Source organism: Kwoniella bestiolae, chromosome 1 (genome assembly GCF_000512585.2).
Source record: "Kwoniella bestiolae CBS 10118 chromosome 1, complete sequence".
Lineage (NCBI taxonomy): Eukaryota > Fungi > Basidiomycota > Tremellomycetes > Tremellales > Cryptococcaceae > Kwoniella > Kwoniella bestiolae.
This window is the reverse complement of record NC_089241.1, coordinates 1343861-1364690: the sequence shown is the minus strand read 5'-3', so window position 1 is coordinate 1364690 and position 20830 is coordinate 1343861. Positions and strand designations below refer to the sequence as shown.

Here is a 20830-nt window from a genome sequence, read left to right as displayed (position 1 = left end):
CTAGCGATCATTAGATATTGACTCCGGAGGAGGCGCAGCAATAGCCAGATGAGGGGTGACTTGCCCACTCTCAATCTTCTCCAACTCCTTCATTATCTCCGCTTCCCTCACTCGACGTCGGATCTGCTCGCGTCGCGTTTTACCGTGGATGGCAGCTTCGTATCGCGCCTGAGCCAATGCGTGGGATGCGCTGCGAGGTGCAATGAATGGCAGCTTTAGCTTGCCTCCGTTTATGAGAGGGGAACACCACCTACTCTGTATTCTGTCTATCTAGCAGATCCCGGTGCGTCTCTGTTGCTGTGCCTAGTCGGTGGTATTGCATCCATGCGAGAGATGAGCCCTGGGGAAAGAATGGTAATCAGCATTCTTCTTCTGATGATCCGTTACTGCTGCCTAGCCTAGCCTGATCCCAATGCCCTCTACTTCTATTTCACTATCTCAGGAGTTCTCGCGTTGATACACAGTACAACAGATGATCTCCACTTCCAAGAAGAACAAGCGGTATCCCTCCCCAGCTCCAGTGAGGACCTATAACTCACCACAATACCCAAGACAAAGAGAAACCTCGGATTAGACATATACCTCTCCTCCCCCGTCCCGTTATAAAACGTATTCTGATCGAAATTCATCGTCTGATCATTAAATCCTTTCCAGCCCTTTGACCCGTCGAACCCACCCCAATCGGGACTCCCATCCCTATACTTTCTCTTCTCCCAATTTGATGTCCCCCCTTTGGCCCGCCGCATAATCTCCTCGTGCATGCTGTAATCGCCTGGCGGCCTGTTGGGCGTAAATTGCGAGGGGAGGTTCCAGCCGTATCCCGTTTTGAGGTAGGCGGAACGGGAGGATGGGGTGGAGAGGAGGGTGTAAGCGCGGTTGAGGGTTGAGAAGTGGTCGTGGGATGAGGAGGGGTGGGAGGAGTCGGGGTGAAGGAGGAGAGCGAGCTTGTAATCTTTTAAAAGGGTTAGAAAAACCGATCGGAGGGATGACAATTCTGATTAGGGAAGAAGGAGATGATTTGAATAGTATTCATTTCTTCCCTCAGAAATTGAAGACATAAATAGTACTGCTGTTGTCTGGTAATATTGAACACTCCCACTCACATTGCTTCTTCACCTCCGACTCAGTAGCCCCCCTCTCCAACGCCATAACTTCGAACGGATCGGGTGGACCCCCCAATCGACCCTTCTCAGGAAACACATACGTATCTGCTAGTGAGTTGGATCGACCCTTTCCTTTTCTCGAGTCTGAGTTTGAAGGTTCTTCATTTGCTTTACGTCGAGTGTATGAATACTGCGCCGACGAAGAAGATGATGATGATGACGAAGATTCCGAATCGAAGGAAGCTGAAGCTGTTTGGGCGTATCGACAGGTGATGTGTTGGCATGATACCACTCGTGAGATGAGATGAGGACGAGCATACGCTCTGAGAGATGACATGGTGAACTATACGTTGGGTTTGAAGGAGTAAGATGAGATATGAATATGTTATAAATTCGTATAACATGAATTCACGATCAAGAGGATTCACGATGTGATTTCAAGATCGGTCACTTTCGGAGCGAGTGATTTTAGGCATACAAGGGAATTCGTAGTGTCATTACGAATGATTACCTGGATTGTATCAGAGTATTGGTAATGATCATTAGGATTTATTTGTTATTGGGTGTAACCCTGAATAGAAGCTGTCACCTCCACTTTGTATGTCCACATAATCAAAAGAGAACGAGACTGATTTCTGAACTGGAGTACGAACATACAGTATACAGTATACAGTATACAGTATACACAAAGTTGAACAACAACATTCAACACTATCACACTCCTCACCAGTCACCAGCGACCACTCAAAACATCGCTCTAAAATCATTTTTTATCACTCTGTCAATCACAATCCTCATCTGGCTATACCCAACCAACCTGTAATCGGCTCATCCCCTCACCTCTCCCACCCACTTCAACTCATCCTATCAACCTCGCCACCCATCAGGATGAACCACCGACATCTCTCTCGCTCATCCACGCAGCCACTCGCACCTACCGACCTCAACCCTCAGCCTCTGAACAGAAGCACAGGGATCGAACACTTGGCAGAATCAAGTAAGAGTCGTAAATTCCGAGCTATGGAGGTGGTCAGCAAGATAGGCAGAGCCCTGTCAATCACCAAGTCGAAAGATCGAAAGGTGTCGTTGGACGAAGCTACATCAGCTTTTCCAACCCAACCTTCGAAAAGATACCAGCAAGATGAAGGACTGAGACCCAAACCACTGAAACCTCATGTTACCGGTCCAGTGATGATGCCTTTGAGGGATGACGAGTGGATCAACAGAGGTAGGCGAAGAGGAGGTGAGCTGAACCGCACCCGTTCTGCATCATACACTAGCTAACATGTGGCCAACAGCTCAGCCACCTATTCCACTTCGTTCACGTCACCCTACCTCGTCCGTACAGGTAGCCCCAGAACCGCTTTACAGCCCAGAGTGGAATCACTCTCTTCAGGCTCGGTCTCTCTTCGAGATGCCTCTATCAACAGTCCCTGTACCGGAAACAGGACACAGAGATCCCTTCTCGACGACCCATAGTACTCCGCGATCATCCCATCGTCCCCAGAGAGCTGATCGACATCGACACCATCCGACATCTACCGCCTCGGCACTTGAAGAAAGACCACTCAATACATTTAGCGAGTCACATGGCAAACGACCAATAACTCGTGACAAGCCTTCATCCAATTTGCTTCGAGAAGCTACAACTCCCCATAAACTCAAGGATAATGTCAGCCGAAGGAAGCCCATCCCCTCATCATACCTCAATGAATCGTTCGAATCGCTGATCGAGAGAACTACTCCGACAAGTGTGAAGGAAAGTTGGAGGCCGCTCAACATCGTTCGACGGCCCAGCTCAATCATGTTGGATAATGTGAAACACCATGAAACGAAGGTAAGTCTCGCTCATGGGCCCCGGTCCTTGTCCTTCCCTTTAACCATCAGGGTTACACTGATGATGCACGTTGGTTCAGGATACAATCCATACTCCTCCTACTCCAAATTCCGGTCGACCCTCTTCCTTTCATAGCCCCTCGCCGTCCCCTTCCCCTACCCCCTCCGCGGGCTGCGTAGGAACTTTCGAAGATTCTTTGTTGCATGACCAACCTGAGAACTCGTTCGAAGTGGGACAAGATAACCTATACGACGAGGTTCTGACCAGCTGGAACCTTCCTCCATTATCTCGATCAAATTCTTTGGCACTCGATAAAATACCTACCTCTTCCATTCGACCGGAAGAAAGGGAACAAGAGAAGTTGTCAAAATCTACCGGCATGCTGGATCATCATATGAGAAAGGAAAGGGAAACAGAGCTCAAATCAGTCCCAGCGTTTTATCCCTCTGGAAGGAGCTTCGAGCCTATCCGGACTATCAGGTGTTCCGACATGCTGAGGACCGCCCAATATGGCAATCCTATATATCCGCAACAAGGTAGAGGGGATAAGAGGAAGATGAGTGGGAGGGTCAAGAAGGCAGTGGAGGTATTTGAAGGTAGAGTGAGTTAGCGAACGTTGACCCGATCCGAAGTGGCAAGCAGCTGACCGAATCGAGCTCTACAGAGGGATCCGAGTGAAAGTCCACCAACACCTTGGAAAGGTCAGTACAGCTAGTCGCTACGTTGGGGAAAGGTAGATCCATACTGTGCTGAGCTGACGAGATTTTCTATAGAGATGGCGAAACTTCTCAAGCGCAAGGAATCAGATTCTTCGATCAGGTTGCAAGATGAGACACGACGAATGAGTGAGCTAGAACCTTCGTACGTTCATAAAAATCTTTGACGTCGTTGACTTTTGATATTGTGCGGAGCATAGTGTCAGAAGCGAGAGAGAAGATGTCGAGGCCAAAGGCAAGATCGAGGTCAAAATCGGATGACTGGTTTGGATCTTTCAGGAAATATCGGTAAATATAGTATCATCCTCTTAGGCTACTTGATCTGTCACTTGGTTCACAGGCATCATTGGACAACATGATCATGTTTGGTTTCTTGGTCGTTGCTCCCTATAGTGACTGCGTTGTATCTTTCTTATTTGACGTCCTTTGTGGGAAGATGACAAAGTGTGTTTCTTGTATCAGTCCAGGATAGTTGTAATCAGCAGTCACGTCTTTCCACAGTTCTTGTATAAGATACGTTATCATCGCTCTAAAGTTGTATGTCAAGACGTCGTAATGTCATATTAGTAACATTCATGGAATCATAAATGTCGTGTACAATCTTACCTACCTATCCCACCTTCTCATATATCATGACTGATCCACCGAAGAAAGCATCCTATACACCGTCAATCTATATCTAGTCTTTCGGTCTATCCAGGACGTTCCTAGCCCATAATCTAATCAGACCACGTCCCCTCTCGTGAACAGGGAACTTATGTGGATCTCTACGAGTGAATACGCATCAGCGTTCGAACGAGAATACCAGGAAATGACAGCACGACCCACCGGACAATAGCAGTAGCATGAGCATTCGTGATCTCAGGCCACCAAGTCAAGTATTTCTCAAGAGGTAATTGGTTCAACCAGTAACACATCCTCATCTGACTATCTTTCAGAATCACCTTCAGATCGCCCTCGTCCGCAACGCCGTGACGTGGACGGTGGTGCAAAGCTGGTGAATCGAGTAATTCCTGATTCTCTACCAAATCTGATTCGAGGGATCGCTCGATTCGTCGGATACCATCTCGTAGTGCCTGGATCGATAGACCGCCGGAGCTTGGTACTTGCGATGATGAGGAGGACGAGGAGGTCTGAGAGAGAAGTTGCAGTCGGCGCTTGGATCGGCGGGTGTCGAATGATTGTCTTGCAAGGCTACAAGGTGTGTATGTGTGTGAGCGAATACGACAGAGCTTATTGATAAGGAAACTTGGATGATCAGAGAAGGCTACTGAGACTTACATCAGGATGATGATGAGGGGTAACATGATAGGGAAGAGCAGAAGAATGATCTGTCATAGTACATTCCTCATCAGCGCTCGCCTTGTCGTTAACTTGAGAATACACCGGACAATGGCGGAAGTCCAACTCACATAGTTGAAGGGAAATCTATACCTCAAAACAGGAGGCAAAGTACCCAATCTGATCCCAAGCCCATTCTTATTCCCTTCATTAGACTTCTTCTTACCATCGGCGTCTCCATTCGGTTCATTTGCATGCCATGATTGGATAATACCATCTTCATCTGAATTAACTGATATATCGCGATCCTCCCATTGAGCGAAGTGGTCCACTGGTTCGATAGCTGCTGTGGGGTATGGGACGGAATTGTCATTTAGGCTGTGGTGGAGAGGTGTCAGTCAGCCGAAGAGAAGCGATTTTGCGTGTGAGCTCATGGGATAGGATCCAAGGTGATGCTTACGCGCTAGCATATATCTGTAAACTATCAAATCGTTCTAAGCCTTGATAGAATATACCTCCTATATCGAATGATTAGTCATAACCTCATCGTCGGGAGGAAAATCATTCTGTCTAAGGCATGTTGACATTCACTCACTCGGATCCGCCATGATTTCCAGTAGAGGTCTCTGATCCTCATCCGAGTAATTGTCGACGATGTACAGCTGTTCACCTGACCTTGACATAATCCTGGCACCGAGGTAGCACAGAACGGTAGACAGAAGCGTATCTAGGTGAATCATGAGCGGTCAATATGATGACCCGCTCCTCCGTTCTGTTGTAGATGATGGAGCAGGCAACAGCGGACATACGAGATGGAGATACTACTCACTGTACTTGGGTATTCCATAATGCTGCATATCCACTAAATCAGCTACTATTCCTCCTCGCATTCAGATTCAGCTATGAAATGCATCTTACAGGTGTAGAGATAGTTGAGAATGATACAGGATGATGTTTATCGAAGAATGACGGTTGACGGGAGTGGAACAACCCAACGAGATATCTAGCGACGACTGTGTGTTATCAGAGTATCGTCAGCTCATCCTCCAAAGAGATACTGAACAGGAGGTTCCACTACTTACGTCCTCCTAATGAGTATCCCATCTATTCCATCTCGGGTCAGCTATTGTCGTCACTCGGAACGTCATAGTGGAATCAACAACTGACCACACTAAACTTGTCCACCTTCCTACCCTCACCCTCCAGCTCCTTTATCTTCTTGTCTACCTGAGTCATCATCCACTCGTCAGCTACGACCTATCATATCGCACTCTATACACCTTGTGAGATGACACCCACTTCATATGCTACTCTACTAGCACACACATCCACGCCATCATAAGTCAACTGACTAGTCATACCCCCAGCTATCATAATCACCAACTCCTCTTCTCCATGTCCATGTCCACCTTCCTCTCTCATTTCGCTGGTGATTGTCGGATCCTCCGCCGGACCATCCACATCTTGAGATACACGATCCCCGTTCCACAGTTTCTCGAGCTCCTCTTTGGCTACTGATAAGTGGGATGGCGAACCTATGGACCATTGGTCCAAAATTTCAGTAAGTCATCAAAGGGGAAAGAGAAGGTGGACGCACCCCATAATCCGTGGATGAGCACTACCAGATGCACACTCTGCGTCATATCTAAGCGTAGGCAGCCAGCTCAGTCACTCTGGTTCAGTGAGGGGTTATCGTGTGATCAAATGTATGGAAGATGTTGATGAGAACATTGATGAATGGCATTTGTTGTTATCTTTGAACAAACGTCATCACTCGACGGACACGGACACGTGCAAAGCAGCTTATTCGGGCATTGACCATAAATCATCACTCGAAAGATGCATGAAGATGTAAACCAATCTATCACTTTCCTGACCTATACTACCTGATCTGCTGTATAAAGACAACTAAACTGAACTACAACTACCATCTACTATCTGTCACCTAAAGAATAGAGCGAAATGAAAGGACGAAAGTTGAACGTGTTTCCGGAAACTCATTCACCTTACTTGGATATTCAGCACGCCCCTGATGACGCAAAGAAAATACCTCGTCTACAAGTATTCACCAGGCTATACACAACACGCACGTAAGCATTGTTCAAATCGACTTATAGGGTAGACCCCCCCCCCATACTCACTCCTGGACCGAAATATCCTATTTCCGGCATCTCCTTCAACGGACAACCGATACCATCACAACCTGAATTGTATCACATTCATTAGTCGAGTCTCTCGGACATGTGGGTTTAAACGATAAGGATGCCCACTCACCAGAGAATTGGACGGTATTACCCCACCAAGCAGGCATGACCCCGCCGGGATAGGTGATACAGAAGAACTGGACGACCCCACTTATGGCCGCTCCAACGGTCAACCCGATCGAAAGGACATAACAGTACTTGTTCCACCATGCTGGGAACCTCTTGTATACGTAGGACATGAAGAACCATGCGAGGGGTACACCGGACCAAACGAAGGACCAATTGTATGGTGCAAAGTACATCACCCCGAAGATGATGACTGGGACGTTGAGATCTGAATATGACGGAGACATTTCAGCTTATACTTATTTTTATAAATTTTATTGAGATAGAACAACAGTTACTCACTGTTGGTGACTTTGTTAGGCCACCTCTTCTTAGCTGCCCAAGCCATCGCTACCAGCACTGCACCCGCTAAGAAGCCCCACAAGGTGTGCTTGTACAACCCTAAACTACCGTACATCCTTTGCGGGCCAACTACGCCGAAAAGTAATGCAGAGGAGTAAAAAGTGGTCTGTCAAGCAATACTGCCATTAGTCTTGGACCTACGCGTGAGACGTGGAACTCACGTAGTAAGGACAGGTCATCAGATCTTTCTGACCGGGTTGACATAAATCGGGGATGGCCTTGAATTGCCAATTGAGAATGGCAATAGAGATGAAAGAGCTGATCGTACATCCCCACATTTGAGCTCTGAACGTTGCCCTAGGTGGTAAATGGAGGTAATGTGCGAGTTTCTGATCCAAGACGTAAAGCAGTGCCATACCGAGTGACACCCATCCATATAATTTGAAGATCATGTTGGCGTATGGTCGACCAGGTATAGCGATTCCAGGGATGATCTCGGCAAGAATGACCAAGGACATTTGCATGTTCTGGCTCGACGTACATCAGCATGACTATAACGAAGCAGTCGATGTATAAACTCACAGAGATCGCTTGGATGATACCCGTCGGTATGGCAAATACGAGGACCATAGCCAAACAGCAGAAGATGCCCCAAACAGGCATCGTGGTGTCGTATACCTCACACATGATAATGCCCAGCACCAGGGCGAAAATCATGATCACCAGGAACCACCATTGAGGAACTTCCTTATATCTCGTCATAAGGGAATAATGGATATCGTAATCTGGGAAATGGTGGATCGCATCTTGATGTTTGTCCTTGTGTCTAAAAAACCTGATACGGCGCATGCCAGTGTTGAACCCTTTCTTGATATCGGTCCAGTGATTGAGTAGCGCGTAAGTGAGAATGGCAGAGTAAGAAGCGAAGTATGCTGATATGATTACGTTGTATCCCGCTCCAAAGTATAGACTATGGTGGATATCGAGGATCAGCATGGTCATTGTGTATGATGAGGTTTGCGCTTACGGAGAATAGGCTCGGTATGCTTCAACATCAAGACTCCTGTCTGCGCCAAGCACTGCAGTAGCGTTGTAGTATGCACCGAATCGGTCGAAAGCCTGATTGGAGTTGGGTACGAGGTAGGCGCTGTACCATGTGTTGGTGAAGTAGATCGCAGCGATGATGACGTAGCCGATAGATGCACCGACTACGCATAACATCAGTGATGGCAGCCCCATGGGGTGAGAATGATGATGACTCACTGAAAGTCGAAACGGTTGCCCACCACGGTGTAATCAATGGTGTGAGACCTGCACCGCTGATGTATGTCCAGTCGAGAGTTGGTATCGGGTTAAGACCCTAATGCCCCAGGTTCAGCTCATTCCAGAAATGACACAAGATTGAGCTCACCAGACCAGTAACAGAGCCCATGATAATGGCCAGCTTCTTATTGGTCGGGTTGATCCAAGTAGGCCAGTTGAAATAAGTCAAAGCAGGGAAAATGAAGGCGGTAAAGAAGAACCAGATGAAGCTTGCGGTAGTAGCGTACAGGCAGAATCGGAACATCGATATCTTCCAGCCATGTACAGGGGGATCTTGCTGCTCGGGTTCGTCCTCCTTGGGCAGAGTGACCAGACCATACTCGTTGACCTTTCTTCGGTGAAGGGCGTTGAACAGAGATAGCTTAGCCAAGTTCAGAGGCCATGTCATCGCTGAAGGGTAGACTAGATAATCTCTCGCTAGACCCGCTACTCCGAACCCTAAGAATTGGGTAGACAGCACAACCAAGAATTGGAATCCTTTCTGATCGGCAATCTCTGGATCATTGAAGAACGCAGGTTGTCTGATGGCCACGATCACATCGAGGGCGGTAGCGGTGGGGAACGAGACGGTCGCCATGAGGACGATCTGGATGTATCACGTCAGCGTCCGTTCGGAGTTTGTGTAGGTGTGGGATTGTATGAACCGGACAACGACTCACAATAGCATGTTCCTTAATGCTGAACCTGCCAGGATTCAATGTGAAGCTCTTCCCAAGGATCGTAAAGTTCTTCTTCGGGAGGAGTTTAGCAAGAGCGACGCCGAGAGGGTACGATAAAAGTTGAGCGAGGAAGGGTGAAATGAAGATACCAGGTTGACGGGCTCCGAACCAAACGTTGAGAGCCGTGCCGACGGACGCTACGATCGTTCCGAGAACGTAAGATCGGATGGTCTCGCAGGGTTCATCAGGATCATCAGTCTCGAGGGCGACAGCCTTAACTTCGGGAAGGGTATCTCCGACCGTTATACGCTGTCCATCCGGAGCGGTCGCAAAGGGAACTTCGACAAGGTTGATATGGTGTCCTGATCCCAGAGAATCGGGTCCCTGATGCAGATTTTTATCTTTATCGTGATCTAGAGGTACCTCCTCATCGTATATCTTGTGGGGTAGGACCACATCATCTTTCTTAGTTGACGACATTATCGGGTGACCCAATTCGTCAAGTTCGTATTCGTATGCGTCTTCGTCTTCGTTCTCGTCATTGAGGTGATCATCGTCCGAAGGTATCGAATGATATTTATATATCGATGACATCTTGCATCTCTGAATACTCGCGATTCCGGTTCGTCAGGATGATCGACGAGACCACTACGGCCAAAATGCCGCGCGCCTGTTTAATCTAACTTTTGTTTCGTCTATTTCCCTTTCCCTGTGATCCGGTATGATTGATAAGGCTGTTGATGAAAAGGTACCGAGCCGATGAAGCTTGCTATCCTTACATCATGTGTTGTGACTTGACTCTGAGTGATAAGGATGACGAGATGATTGCGAATGACTTGGGCTTGAGTGGTTTGGTCGTTGATTCTCAGTCATGTGATGATACGGATTTGCCCGGCGCTTCCTCCATTTTGGCGCCCTGGCACCAGCCATTGCATAACTATGACCTCGCAATGCTGCCATCTATACTCAGTCGCCTAAAGTGAACCTGCAGCGCGTCTTGTAGATAAGCATATCGATCCATGCATGCACACAGTTGGTCTAATGCTCCCTTGTATTGCTAAAGGCTATGCAATAGCTGGACGGACCCAACGGCATAGCCGGCAAAGGAGCAGAGGGTTCGTTTGAATCGGAGGACACACCTCATCGACTGCGAGGGGGTTCTTTCAAAGGTCAGGTATGCACAGAAATGCGTATCTTGTCGGTGGTAGCCACTGGATTAAATTCGATAAGGTGTCTGTGGCTGGTTCCTGTGCCATCAGTGATCAATACGAGCTATATTGTGTGTACCTGTACTGAATGTTCATCATAAACCTAATCTGTGGGAGTGCCATCGTCCAAAGTCTGAAACGGTCTTCCTGACCCTGCAGCTGCTCCTCCTTCTGACGACTTGGTTTTTTAATGTGGTGCGCCCCAGTCTTCTTTCATATGAGCTAGGTGCAGGTCTAGGCAGGAGTGACCATCCAGTGACTTCCTTTACTGCCTTGTAGGGCTTGAGAAGGGAGGATTCTTCGCACACTCGCGAGATAAAGGGCTTTCGAAGTGATGTTGCACTCGCTATTTATTGAGACTCATTCCGTTACTTCAGGCCTTTCTACACCATCCACCCAGGGTCCAAGACTTCTCAAGCTGTAGAGCTCTGACGCAACAGCGATGTCCAATCATCAAGCCCATCCAAAAACATGGTGACCACCACATCTGATAGAAAAGTATTCGAGGGACCAGGGTTAAGACTTCCGCGAACTACAGTCGTAACCATGAAACGAGGATCCAGGGAAGGGCCCTACCCTCTGGGGGAAATGCTGAAGGATCATTAACCCAGTACCAAGATACCGTGGTCAGTACTCGCTCAACAGGCCTTGTGGAGGTTGTATTCAACCCTTTGGGGGTCATTGGAGCGTTATATTGGTATCAAATAGTAGATAGATTGGATGCGAAATCAAGGGAAGCATGCGTAAATCATAAGATGATGATGTCTTATTTGTATCCAAACGTACATTTGGGCTGTACCTCGTTGACCTGCTTTGTCTGTCTCTTTTTCAGCATACTTGCTTGAAATCCTCTTCTGCGGGATAAAAGCTTGCTTTGGGTTTGATCGCAAGAGCTTGAAGTCGAATATACCGCTGAAAATGCGATCCGAGGCTGATCGAATGGCCACATCCAGCGTGCTCCAGCTCTCCAGACTGTCGAGAAGAATCAAGAGGACCGTGAAAAGTATGATGAATGGAAAAACTCGTCTGTAAGCTATAGTATAGCCGCGAAGGCAAGCAAAGTCTACTGTGAAAAAGGTGGCGGCTCGACTACTGTAGCATGTCAGTGTACGAGATGCGCATCGCCCTGTGGAGAAAAAAAATCTTTAGTTGAAAGTGCAGGAAAGAGTCTTAGGTTCGAACTGGGCAAATCAAACTCCAAGACTTGGACCGATGTAAATCTACCGTGGACATGTTGACTTTACGAGTACGTCTCTAGCCCTTTGCATCAGAGAGCACTGGGTATAACACACGGCCTTGGCAAACAGACGAGAATATTATCCTTTCATGGACGTTTTGCAGGTGAAGCTGACGCAAGGTGATCTTCCATTCAAGAATCCTCCTTGCTACACGACTTGGAATCGTCCGACTTGAGATGCATCTGAGGAGCACATTGGGGACAAAGGGTACCTGTGTCAAAGGACAAGCGCATCTATGTGTCAAAGGATAAGCGCATCTTTGCAAGACCGACAGCTCTTCCATCGACTCGATTCCTCTTCGGCGCTCTGGAAAGCCAATTGATATTTGCATATAATGTTGCCGATCAGTCCGTTTGCCCATCTCTTGTTCGTCATTTCTCTCCATTAGCAACCTTCCTGGCACAACTACCTGGTTCGTATCGATCAGTATCTGATAAAGAACAGAGTCGTGCTTTCAAAATGTCCGAGCCGAATTTGTCAGAGACGAGTCGTGATCGAGCTTCAAACAAGTATTCTCGGCAAGTTGTGCGGCAGACGAAAGGTCCGCCCGATATAGGAGCTCAAGCCTCGATCACGTTCACACATCAGCACCATCCATCGACGGTAGTTCGGGTACCCGGAACGAAAGCAGCTGATCAGAGCGAACTGCCCATTGAGACATACACTCACACCTTCAAGGACCAGCGCCAGAACGCATACACGGTGGACACAGAATTACATTTTGAACCCTGGGCAAAGGCCAAACTTTTGGAAGCCAAGTCTATTTGCGTGAGTTGACATTCATTCGTTTGCTTCGAGGCGATCTCCCAAAGCTCACGTCTCCGTTACAGGAACGATGCGCAGAGCAGACTGACCTGGAAACCATGAAGCATCCGCCCACGTTCGTCATAAGCAAAACGTCAGCTATTGCTACTTCTCCCAACGCCTTGAAAATCGATCGATCGGGTCACGTACAAAGAGCTCAATCGAAATTCAAGACCTTGGATCCCCGCAGACCGGCCGCCTCGTACGCTTCAGGTGTAGCTAATCAAAAGGAATGGTGCGATGTCTGTCATTCATATCAGAAATGGACGGTTTTGACGAATGTGAAATTCGATGGCTACGACTACGTCGAATTAACATCATCAGGGGCAGAGGAATCTCGCGAATCAGCAACAGAGGAATATCAAGGCCCAGAAACAGAGGAACCTCAAGGACCGGGAACTTCCTGGACAGATACGGCGAGTAAAGTATGGAATGGCGCTAGTCGAACTTTCAGTTTCTTGAGCTCAGCCATACGCAGTAGACGTCCTTTTCTGTGAGGGTCGTGAGACTTGTCTTCAGCTCACTAGTATTTGAGTGGTAATGCGGGATGCGGCATCCATTTTGCAGCGGCTAAATGGGCGAAATCCTTGGCTGAAAGTGTGCGACCGAGATTTCTAGTGCTAAGATGGTACGAGTCTTATGCATTATATCTCTGCCTTCCAATAGCTCCTTGATTCCGGATAAACTGTTATTCTTTGCGAGTGTTGTATTTTCCGGTTCGGTGATCCGGTGATGACGAAAGCAGCTTTGACCAGTTATTTTGGTAATTGCTGACTAGTCAAATCACCATACCACATCCGATAAAGCGATATCATGGATGATAGTTGTACAGTACATCTTCATGCGAGCAGAGTAGAGGCCCAACTGACTGGACATCCGAAGACATGTCCGATCCCGACATCTCACTCGAAGTGAACAACCTCTTCTCGGTCAAGGGTAAAGTGATAGTGATTACTGGTGGAGGGACAGGTCTGGGGCGGATGATGGCTGAAGGCTTCGTCACCAATGGCGCAAAGGTATATATCACCGGTAGGAGGGTTGAGGTCTTGGAACAGACTGTTAGAGAGTTAAGTGAGGGTTGTGGGAGGAACAGCGGATCAATAGCCTTGTGAGTTCAGTTCCGCATTCCTCACACCTTGGACCAGTCGACAGATGTGTACTTATCAATTTGACTGTAGTATACAAGGTGATGTATCCAGCAAAGAGGGAGTGAAGAAGATCGTTGATATCTTATCCGAGAAAGAAACGAAAGTGAGCGATAACCCGTTCTACACCAAGTTGGTGCGTAATAGAGGGGTTCGGAAGCCAATACAATAAACAGGTAGATGTGCTCGTCAACAATGCTGGGGCTCAGAAACCATGGAAGAACCCTATACAAGATCATAATGATCGTAGGTTCCTTATGCGTTATTTTAGCACACAACCAAGCTGATAAGATTGTTTGCGAATCAGCCGATGCCGTAGAAAAGCTCGTATGGGAAGGTGTAGACGAGTAAGCCCCATCACATTCACCCCCTCCTGATCCAAGAAGAAGGATTATAGAGCTTATATGTGCTGGTTGCCAGTGATGATTGGAATATCACCAATGCCAGTGAGTCCTAGTTAGAACGTCATGATCTGTTATACCGGTTCTGACATCCTCCTCGACCTCCCTTGGTAGCAAACGTGAATGGTGTATACTTCATGACCGCCGCTCTTGTACCCCTACTGAGGAAATCGGACATCAAAAGTGTCATAGTCATAGGTTCCATAGCTGCTCTGGCTAATCAGCGGTAAGTGTCATCAAACCCTGTAGACCCATAAATATGTTAATCATAACATCAATGAATTTCCGACAGGTCCGTATCAAGCTTGACATATGGTGTATCGAAAGTAAGCCTTCCCCCCGTTGTCGTGCCATGCATGCTATCCCATATCTGACCTGTCATTCTTTGCTGTGCAGGCAGCAAGTGCGGCTTGATCGCAAGGTAGCTTATCGAAACACAACTTTCTGACCTTTACCCTTGGAATGTAGCGTTACATCTGGCGGAAATGCTTGCTGGGAGATTATCGCCGTGGGTATCAGTCATCTACAATACATCTGTGAAAAGTTCGAAGATTCATGTCACAGTTTGATTCTGACTCCTTGGAGATGGATTGTTATGCCTAGTCTGGAAATCCGAGTCAACACGATCTTACCAGGTGCCTTCCCTAGTGAAATCACCTCTAAGCTAGACGAGAATGGAAATAGGGTATTACACCCTCCTGCTCAGAAAGCAGCCATGCGGTCGCCTTTAGGTAAGCCACAGATCCTCCTACGATGCGTTTTCCAAGCCTATTTAGATGTCGACAATAATCGTTGTCACTTCCAGGCCGACCAGGATACAAACACGAGATCGTCGGACCGGCATTGTTGCTCGCAAGTCAAGCAGGGGGGTTTATGGATAATGCTGTGATCACGGTTGACGGTGGAAGGTTGATGGTGCGTCAATTTTAATCTTTCTTTCTCTCTACGTTGGGACTGATAGGGTGAATTTCGTTTAGAACGCAGGCATCAACGATGGCATACGGATGCCTGAGGAAACGTACTGAGGATCTGAGCCGTCAGAATATGGTTGGAAGACCGAATATTACGGGGTCAGACCATACACGTATCACATGCATGGCTGATCGCTCTTCACAGGCATACATTCCCTTTGTCGCCTTTTGTTTACTTCCTGATTCACCTCCTGGTTAGATATATAGCGCGTGAAAACATGTACACTGCCCCTTATCTAGACAATTAGATATAGGTATCCTCAGCTAATCTCAGGCCATCGTTGATACCAGCTCCCTGTTGATCCAGCACGATTGGTGATCAGCATTGGACGGTATTTGATGTAACATTAGTGATGCTGTAATTGATGACTCACCATCAATCTACCTCCATCGACAGTCAGAAGGGCGCCATCGATATATCCACCCGCTCTAGTGCTCAAGAGGAGTACAGGACCGACGATCTCTTCTGGGAGACCTGGTCGACCTATGAGTGCGAGAATGGATCAGCCCAATACAGAGGCATCCGAGAACGAGTAGATGGGTGACTGAAGGGGAACATACCAGCAGTAGATCTCTTAGCGGCCTTGGCAGCTCCCTCTGCGAGGTTGTATTCGTGCCCTTCTCTTGACTCGTTCTTACCGGTCATCTCGGATGGGAAGATACCTATGTTCGCAGGAATAATGTCAGCAATCAGATGTACCATCTTTTGGTGTTGAACATCCATAAGTAAGAGGCTTACCGGGACAGATTGTGTTGACTCGAATCTTCATTCTGATTTCGTTCGGATTCGGAAGTCAGCACACGCACGTCAAAAGTTTGGCTGGTCGAACAGAATGATGCTCACGGATGAAGTCTTCCAGCAAGTAATTTACCAAGATGGATAGCTATTCAATTTCGACGCATCAGAAAAGTCTTCTCGCACAGGGACCATAAAAGCAAACATACCAGCAGCCTATAAAAGCAGATCCAGTGTTAGTGAACATATAACTCGATACCGTCTCCAAATATGGATCTTCACTTGCCTTGGTCACTCCATACGAGACTGTTCCCATGGCTCTGTAATACACAATGACATCTCAGCTCATATTTAGACATGATGGTGACCGTGCACTGACCTTTGATTAGCTAGACCTGCGATGGAAGCTATAACAGTGACACTAGGGAAATCCGATTTCCTAAGGAGAGGGACAAGGGCAGCGGTAATGAAGTAGACACCTGTTGTTCCGGAATTGACTTAATTACGTTATGTCTGGAATGATAAATAGTTGAATAGGACATACCGTTGACGTTGACTTTTCGAACATGATCGAGTGAGTGAGTCAGTACAGTCATTCAAGGTAGTTAGGGCGTACGAAACTCACTCGAGTTGGAGTAGTTGAAATCATCGCTAAAGCGGTCAAGTCACACCGTCAGCAGGGTGAGACAATAGGGATAGGTCCGAAGCTGAAGGACTCACTCGTCTTGTCCTTCCCACAAGAGATCTGCGACCTGGTCGGCTACAACGGATAACGGTACATCAGAATTGGTACGACAGCTGAAATCTGGTATTTGAGACCCACGATCATCGTGATTTTCGATAGGAGTTTTCCAGCCTCTGATCACTCCTGCGCAATTAATGAGCACGTCGATCTATAATCACGTGAACCTCAATCAGTGTATACCCAACAGTAGATAGATGACTCCTCCACTCGCCTTTTCCTCCTTAGCTTTAACAGCATCCGCAATAGCCTTGCATCCTTCCTTGGTAGATACGTCTCCTTGGATCCTACATCAAATCAATCAGCCATATCAGTTTATCATCCATCCCAGGGATCAGTGCGAAGAGAACACACGTCACGATATCCCCTCCAATCTCCTTCGCAGCGCCTTGCAAAACCTCTAACCTTCTTCCGGTGATATACACCTTTGCTCCATTATTCGCGAATCCAGCGGTGATGGCTATGCCCTCATCCATTCAGTGCCAGGCTCACTTCGCCTCGATGAGAAAGACGGGACTGGACTCACCTTTACCTAGACCTGTACCTCCTCCAGTGACCACCACGATCTACAATACAACGCAAGTCAGCCAAATGACCTCGCGGAGACGGAGAAGGAGAGAAGGAGGGGACACGCACCTTGCCCTTGACCCCGAAGATATCTTCAATCTTAAAAGCGGTGGATGACATGTTGAATTACTGTGTGCTCCTTAGAATGAGTCAGATGGAGGATATTTACAGATTACCGCAAAGTGGATGACCTGAAATAATGAGGCTGGATGATGTATATATATAACACTTACCATCTCATGCGCGATTTGTGACATATACATTGTCATTTCGGACCGTACCATGCCGATCCCCGAATTACCACCCCATTCGGGTATCTCCGTATATGACGTCCCGAATATAGGAAGAAGGAAAATGCCTCAATGCAACAGGTGAGATCGCGGTGGGTCATTGGTAGCACGCAGAAGATGGGGCAGTTGCATGGTAGAAAGCGTCAAGGACATAGTCCCTCATGAATGTATAAGAGATAGTATGAATGATCTGTCTGTTGAGGTAGGTTCAGCCGGGATGTAGGTCGTTATGAGTCGTGACTTCACTTGAACCCATCGTGCCAATATGTATACATACATGATATGGTGTACAATCAATCTATGACTGACTTCGGCCTGCTGTCCCACAATCCATAATCTGACAAGAACAGACCAACGCAGCCTCCTTTTCCGACCTCACGCTTACTCCGTAGGGATAGGTAAGAATTGTCCAATGATGACCGAGGGAAGATCGAATACCTGTAGTGACGTATTCCATCAGCATGTGTATACTATATTACACAGCAAAAGGAAAACTTTGCAGATAGACTCACGTCTCTCCTTATCGTTATGCAGCCCGTGCAGTCTAGCAACAACGCACCGTTCGGACTCGACTTAGCCAACCCAACAGGCTGGAAGAAGTTTTGGGTGGTATTTTCGAATGCGTGGACACTGAAGTTTTCCCAGTACGCTACGACCCTATCGACCAAAACCCGCATGATCAGTATCAAGCCACTAGGGTGAAACCAAACCAACACGAGGAAGCACATCCGAAAGGGAGGGCGGCACCGAAGGGAAGGGTAAAAAGAAAAGGCGTACGAAGGGTTAGAGAACAATTCATAGATATACGTCCTCTTGCCGATCAAATCGGAATCGCTCTTCCCAACAAGTTTACAGAACTCAGGATTGGCATAGCAAATCTCTCCCGTTCTTCGCCATACTGCAGTCGGTGTAGCAGAGTACGATATGAGTTTTTCCAGTTCCTACACACGACCCAGCCCGATTAGCATCATCGCCCTTGTGTAACCGAGTGTTTTAAGATAGACTTACAATCAAAGTGCGCTGGAAGGATTTCTCTATGAAAATCTCGTCTTCCTCTGACATGGGCATTCTAAGGATAACGTCAGCCAAACGTGCTGCAAACTTTAGCAATGCAAGCAGAGCTCACTGCAAAGCTATCAGACTGGGCCTGAAAGAAGCTAAGGCTCTAGCTACACGTAGAATCTCATGTTGTTCAAAGCTGGTCAAGGTTAACATGTCAGCTACTTAGTCTGCAGTCCCAAAACCAAGGAAGCGCTCACTTCTTGGTAAGATAGTCCATTAAAATGTGATATCCTTGCGTATAATCACTACGGCAAGACGTCAGCATTCAATGAGATGCAAAGTTCACGTATCACTTACTAAGGCTTGACAACCGCCCTGTATACTTCAGCTGGAGTGGTAGCTTTACCGGTCACAGATCGATCTTGATTCTGAGTTTGCGTTTGGTTTTGATTCTGCAGCGTTATATTTTGCTGGGACGGAGCTTGCTGAAGTTGATTCTGATTCTGATTTTGAGCCTGACCCATACCATCCAGCATGATCTGACTGGGATCGGTATTCCATGCCTGTTGATTCTGATTGGGCCAAGTGGTGTTGATAGGTGATAGATCACTGTACGTTCCAGGCGATACAGAAGGTCCCGTACTGGACGGTGTGGGCTGTACGGTATACTGGTTCGAATTTGCATTAGTCGTGCCGGGAGAAGGGTTCAACCACGATTGATCGAATCCAACGTTATTGGTGTTAGCAGTGGAGCTGACCGTGGACGCGTTGATCCCATCCATGGACATCTGCCTACCAGCTTCATCGAGTGGATCAGTGATTCCGGGAAAGATCGGCGATAGGTTCCCGAAGAGCGAGTCGAGCATTTGATACTCCGTATTAGCAGCATTTCCATTCGTTGCGAAGCCTAAAGACCAATCAGCTCAGTGAGAAGAGATGCCGGCATCGTAAACAACCTACCATTGTTCTGGGGTTGGATGCTGGTATTCCAAGATCTAGAGGGATCATTGAGATTGATCTGATTGGAAGTAGGATCTGTATGAAGTGGGCCAGAGAGCCAGACGTCATCGGGTAGTCGGGGTGGTTCGATAGCCTGGGGCTGTTGGGGGATAGAGACGTTTGAGAGGAGATTGAACTGGGGTTGAGAAATCTGAGGATCTGAAGATTGGTGTTGATGATGCGGTTGTGTTTGGGTGGGTGGAGATGGACTGCTAGCCTGACGAGGTCTAGCCGCAACTATCGTAAAGCCACGTCGATTAGAATTGACCGATCGGTTATGCAAGATAGCCAGTCCAACAAACTCACGTCTCTCTTCACCTTCCAAAAGGTATTTGGCTTTTTTCCTCACACCTTCGACACACTGATCAGCCATTCCTTTCTTGACGCATCTTGTGCATGGACGTTCTGTATCCCCAAGATCGAAGTATCGATTCATGGTGAAAAGATAAGACCGGTAAATCCGATGGTTATCAATAAGCGAAGGAACACCAGAAAAGAAGAGGAGTCGTAATCCAAATGATGATCGTCAGCCAAGTGGAAAACAAGTTTATCCGAAGGAATTTTCTGTTTTGTCAACCAAAAAAAAAAGAGAAAAGGATCTGTACTCACGTTCATCGCATGTGAGGTGCGATTTCTGACAGGCCAAACAAGCTTTTGCTACCTTTTTTCGCGCCTTGTGTTCTCCTGAACCAGCGCTATAGGCTTCCTCCTTGACTTTGGCTTTACCTTTCCCCTTGGGTCTACCTCTTCCTGAGGCTGATCCTCCCGCTATACTGGCGGGTGTAGATCCATTACTGGTACCACCCGCGACCGTTTGAGGAGCCAATGCAGTGAGGTTCAATTGATGTGGTGAGGTAGATATCGAGTCTCCGGCAGAGGACATCGATCCAGATGAGTTGGACCTGGTCGGTCGACCCCAAGACATCTGTCGTTCTTGCATCCTTGTGACGGCAGCAAGGAATTCTTCGTCTGATAGTTCGGTCATTTGGGTGGAATGTCAAGTTGTATTTGGCGGAAGGTGTAAAAATTAGGAAGGTATGCAAGCGTGAAGGTTGTATGTGGGTTTATGTGGGTTCGTTTTTATGATGGCACCAATATATTGATTTTGTCGTCGCGAAAAGGCGCAAGATCATCGGGTCAAATTCGGGATGTATGTGTACCACCGGGTTTTCCGTCGATCAGAATTGAGCGAAAGT

The 20830-nt window shown here is 47.4% G+C and overlaps 8 protein-coding genes across 8 annotated transcripts; 3 read left to right on the top strand and 5 right to left on the bottom strand.

The window, feature by feature from the left end:
- On the bottom strand, positions 1 to 1440 carry I302_100521 (uncharacterized protein; the record flags this gene model as incomplete). Its single annotated transcript, XM_019190537.1, has 4 exons — positions 1 to 190; positions 255 to 340; positions 540 to 952; positions 1104 to 1440. 4 exons carry the CDS (start codon positions 1438 to 1440, stop codon positions 1 to 3), a joined length of 1026 nt encoding a protein of 341 aa, XP_019047285.1.
- Positions 1441 to 1991: 551 nt separating this feature from the next.
- On the top strand, positions 1992 to 3948 carry I302_100520 (uncharacterized protein; the record flags this gene model as incomplete). The annotated part of the gene is made up of 6 exons (XM_065869093.1): positions 1992 to 2346; positions 2402 to 2940; positions 3020 to 3541; positions 3605 to 3641; positions 3714 to 3785; positions 3857 to 3948. 6 exons carry the CDS (start codon positions 1992 to 1994, stop codon positions 3946 to 3948), a joined length of 1617 nt encoding a protein of 538 aa, XP_065725165.1.
- A 387-nt stretch (positions 3949 to 4335) lies between these two features.
- On the bottom strand, positions 4336 to 6580 carry I302_100519 (uncharacterized protein; the record flags this gene model as incomplete). Its single annotated transcript, XM_019190535.1, has 12 exons — positions 4336 to 4423; positions 4485 to 4850; positions 4938 to 4987; positions 5069 to 5315; positions 5398 to 5455; positions 5533 to 5664; positions 5767 to 5788; positions 5856 to 5950; positions 6020 to 6041; positions 6105 to 6164; positions 6237 to 6472; positions 6535 to 6580. 12 exons carry the CDS (start codon positions 6578 to 6580, stop codon positions 4336 to 4338), a joined length of 1422 nt encoding a protein of 473 aa, XP_019047283.1.
- A 412-nt stretch (positions 6581 to 6992) lies between these two features.
- On the bottom strand, positions 6993 to 10125 carry I302_100518 (OPT family small oligopeptide transporter; the record flags this gene model as incomplete). The annotated part of the gene is made up of 10 exons (XM_065869092.1): positions 6993 to 7010; positions 7079 to 7140; positions 7212 to 7475; positions 7550 to 7715; positions 7771 to 8076; positions 8132 to 8519; positions 8577 to 8757; positions 8813 to 8909; positions 8961 to 9458; positions 9532 to 10125. 10 exons carry the CDS (start codon positions 10123 to 10125, stop codon positions 6993 to 6995), a joined length of 2574 nt encoding a protein of 857 aa, XP_065725164.1.
- Positions 10126 to 12436: 2311 nt separating this feature from the next.
- I302_100517 (uncharacterized protein) lies at positions 12437 to 13278 on the top strand (the record flags this gene model as incomplete). The annotated part of the gene is made up of 2 exons (XM_019190533.1): positions 12437 to 12745; positions 12808 to 13278. The coding sequence occupies 2 exons, from the start codon at positions 12437 to 12439 to the stop codon at positions 13276 to 13278; spliced, it is 780 nt and encodes a 259-aa protein (XP_019047281.1).
- Positions 13279 to 13665: 387 nt separating this feature from the next.
- Positions 13666 to 15352, top strand: I302_100516 (uncharacterized protein; the record flags this gene model as incomplete). The annotated part of the gene is made up of 12 exons (XM_019190532.2): positions 13666 to 13889; positions 13960 to 14032; positions 14103 to 14172; positions 14234 to 14273; positions 14347 to 14372; positions 14442 to 14553; positions 14620 to 14653; positions 14724 to 14730; positions 14796 to 14835; positions 14931 to 15058; positions 15133 to 15242; positions 15305 to 15352. The coding sequence occupies 12 exons, from the start codon at positions 13666 to 13668 to the stop codon at positions 15350 to 15352; spliced, it is 912 nt and encodes a 303-aa protein (XP_019047280.2).
- Positions 15353 to 15542: 190 nt separating this feature from the next.
- I302_100515 (uncharacterized protein) lies at positions 15543 to 17463 on the bottom strand (the record flags this gene model as incomplete). The annotated part of the gene is made up of 15 exons (XM_065869091.1): positions 15543 to 15593; positions 15673 to 15782; positions 15860 to 15961; positions 16038 to 16069; positions 16143 to 16182; positions 16244 to 16250; positions 16330 to 16354; positions 16414 to 16513; positions 16660 to 16685; positions 16755 to 16794; positions 16858 to 16927; positions 16991 to 17063; positions 17131 to 17236; positions 17303 to 17342; positions 17413 to 17463. 15 exons carry the CDS (start codon positions 17461 to 17463, stop codon positions 15543 to 15545), a joined length of 873 nt encoding a protein of 290 aa, XP_065725163.1.
- A 551-nt stretch (positions 17464 to 18014) lies between these two features.
- I302_100514 (uncharacterized protein) lies at positions 18015 to 20619 on the bottom strand (the record flags this gene model as incomplete). The annotated part of the gene is made up of 10 exons (XM_019190530.1): positions 18015 to 18071; positions 18146 to 18290; positions 18411 to 18574; positions 18642 to 18702; positions 18760 to 18831; positions 18893 to 18940; positions 18993 to 19542; positions 19596 to 19871; positions 19941 to 20039; positions 20244 to 20619. 10 exons carry the CDS (start codon positions 20617 to 20619, stop codon positions 18015 to 18017), a joined length of 1848 nt encoding a protein of 615 aa, XP_019047278.1.
- Between the last annotated feature and the right edge of the window lie 211 nt (positions 20620 to 20830).